Source organism: Sinocyclocheilus rhinocerous, unplaced genomic scaffold (assembly GCF_001515625.1).
Source record: "Sinocyclocheilus rhinocerous isolate Xijiao unplaced genomic scaffold, SAMN03320098_v1.1 scaffold568, whole genome shotgun sequence".
In the NCBI taxonomy this organism is placed as follows: domain Eukaryota; kingdom Metazoa; phylum Chordata; class Actinopteri; order Cypriniformes; family Cyprinidae; genus Sinocyclocheilus; species Sinocyclocheilus rhinocerous.
Window position 1 is genome coordinate 369,467 of NW_015652173.1, and position 850 is coordinate 370,316.

Genomic DNA, 850 nt, shown 5'->3' on the forward strand with positions numbered 1-850 from the left:
AAAAAAAAAAAAACAATTTATTGTTACTAAACCTAATTAAATCCAGAAAAATGTATACAGGTGACATGTGAGAACTGTGCCAACAAGTTAAACTGGTTTAAGACAACATGATGTGGGAGTGACTTGGAAATTTGATGGTAGTCGTTGCAAAACATGTACTCTGTTATTGAGACATAATTTTAATTTTTTTGTCTTTTCTTATTTAATGTCTCACAGGTCAGTATGGTCAAACAGATATGTTTACACCAGGGGACATTAAAACAGAAATAGAGAGTAAGTAACCACACACAAAGTAAAACTAAAGAGCTTTTGGTTCACAAGTTCACATAATATCAGAGACTTAACATTGACCCACATCTGCTGCTGAAAACAGAAGTTTACAGATTCTCTTGAAATAATTATAGACTTTTCATATCACGATTTTGTAACCAAGTACTTCATTTTCCTCAGCAGACTTCCCTTGTTCCATCCTCCCCTTCAAGGAAGAATCCAACTTTTACAACACTTCAGGTACCTGTGAAATTACTAAATTCATTTTTTTTTCTTTTTCTTATTTGTAACCCTGGACTACAAAACCGGTCATAAGGTTTTTTTTTTAAATTGATGAGATAAATAAACTTTCCATTGATGTATGGTTTGTTAGGAAAGGACAATATTTGGCCGAGATACAACTATTTGGAAATCTGAGGGTGCAAAAAAAAAAATTGTCCAAAAAGTTGGACCTTTAAAGTTGTCCAAATTAAGTCCTTAGCAATGCATATTACTAATCAAAAATTAAGTTTTAACATATTTACAGTAGGAAATTTACAAAATATCTTCATGGAACATGATCTTTACTTAATATCCTAAT

At 31.3% G+C, this 850-nt stretch overlaps 1 protein-coding gene across 1 annotated transcript in view; it reads left to right on the plus strand.

The window, feature by feature from the left end:
* Positions 1 to 850, plus strand: part of LOC107714030 (ETS homologous factor-like) — a gene marked incomplete at its 3' end in the record, with an annotated part of 18,083 nt that overhangs the window by 12,366 nt on the left and 4,867 nt on the right. The window contains exons 4-5 of the mRNA XM_016519716.1: positions 217 to 273; positions 451 to 510. Coding sequence (XP_016375202.1) covers positions 217 to 273; positions 451 to 510 — 117 coding nt within the window. The remainder of the gene's footprint in view (positions 1 to 216; positions 274 to 450; positions 511 to 850) is intronic.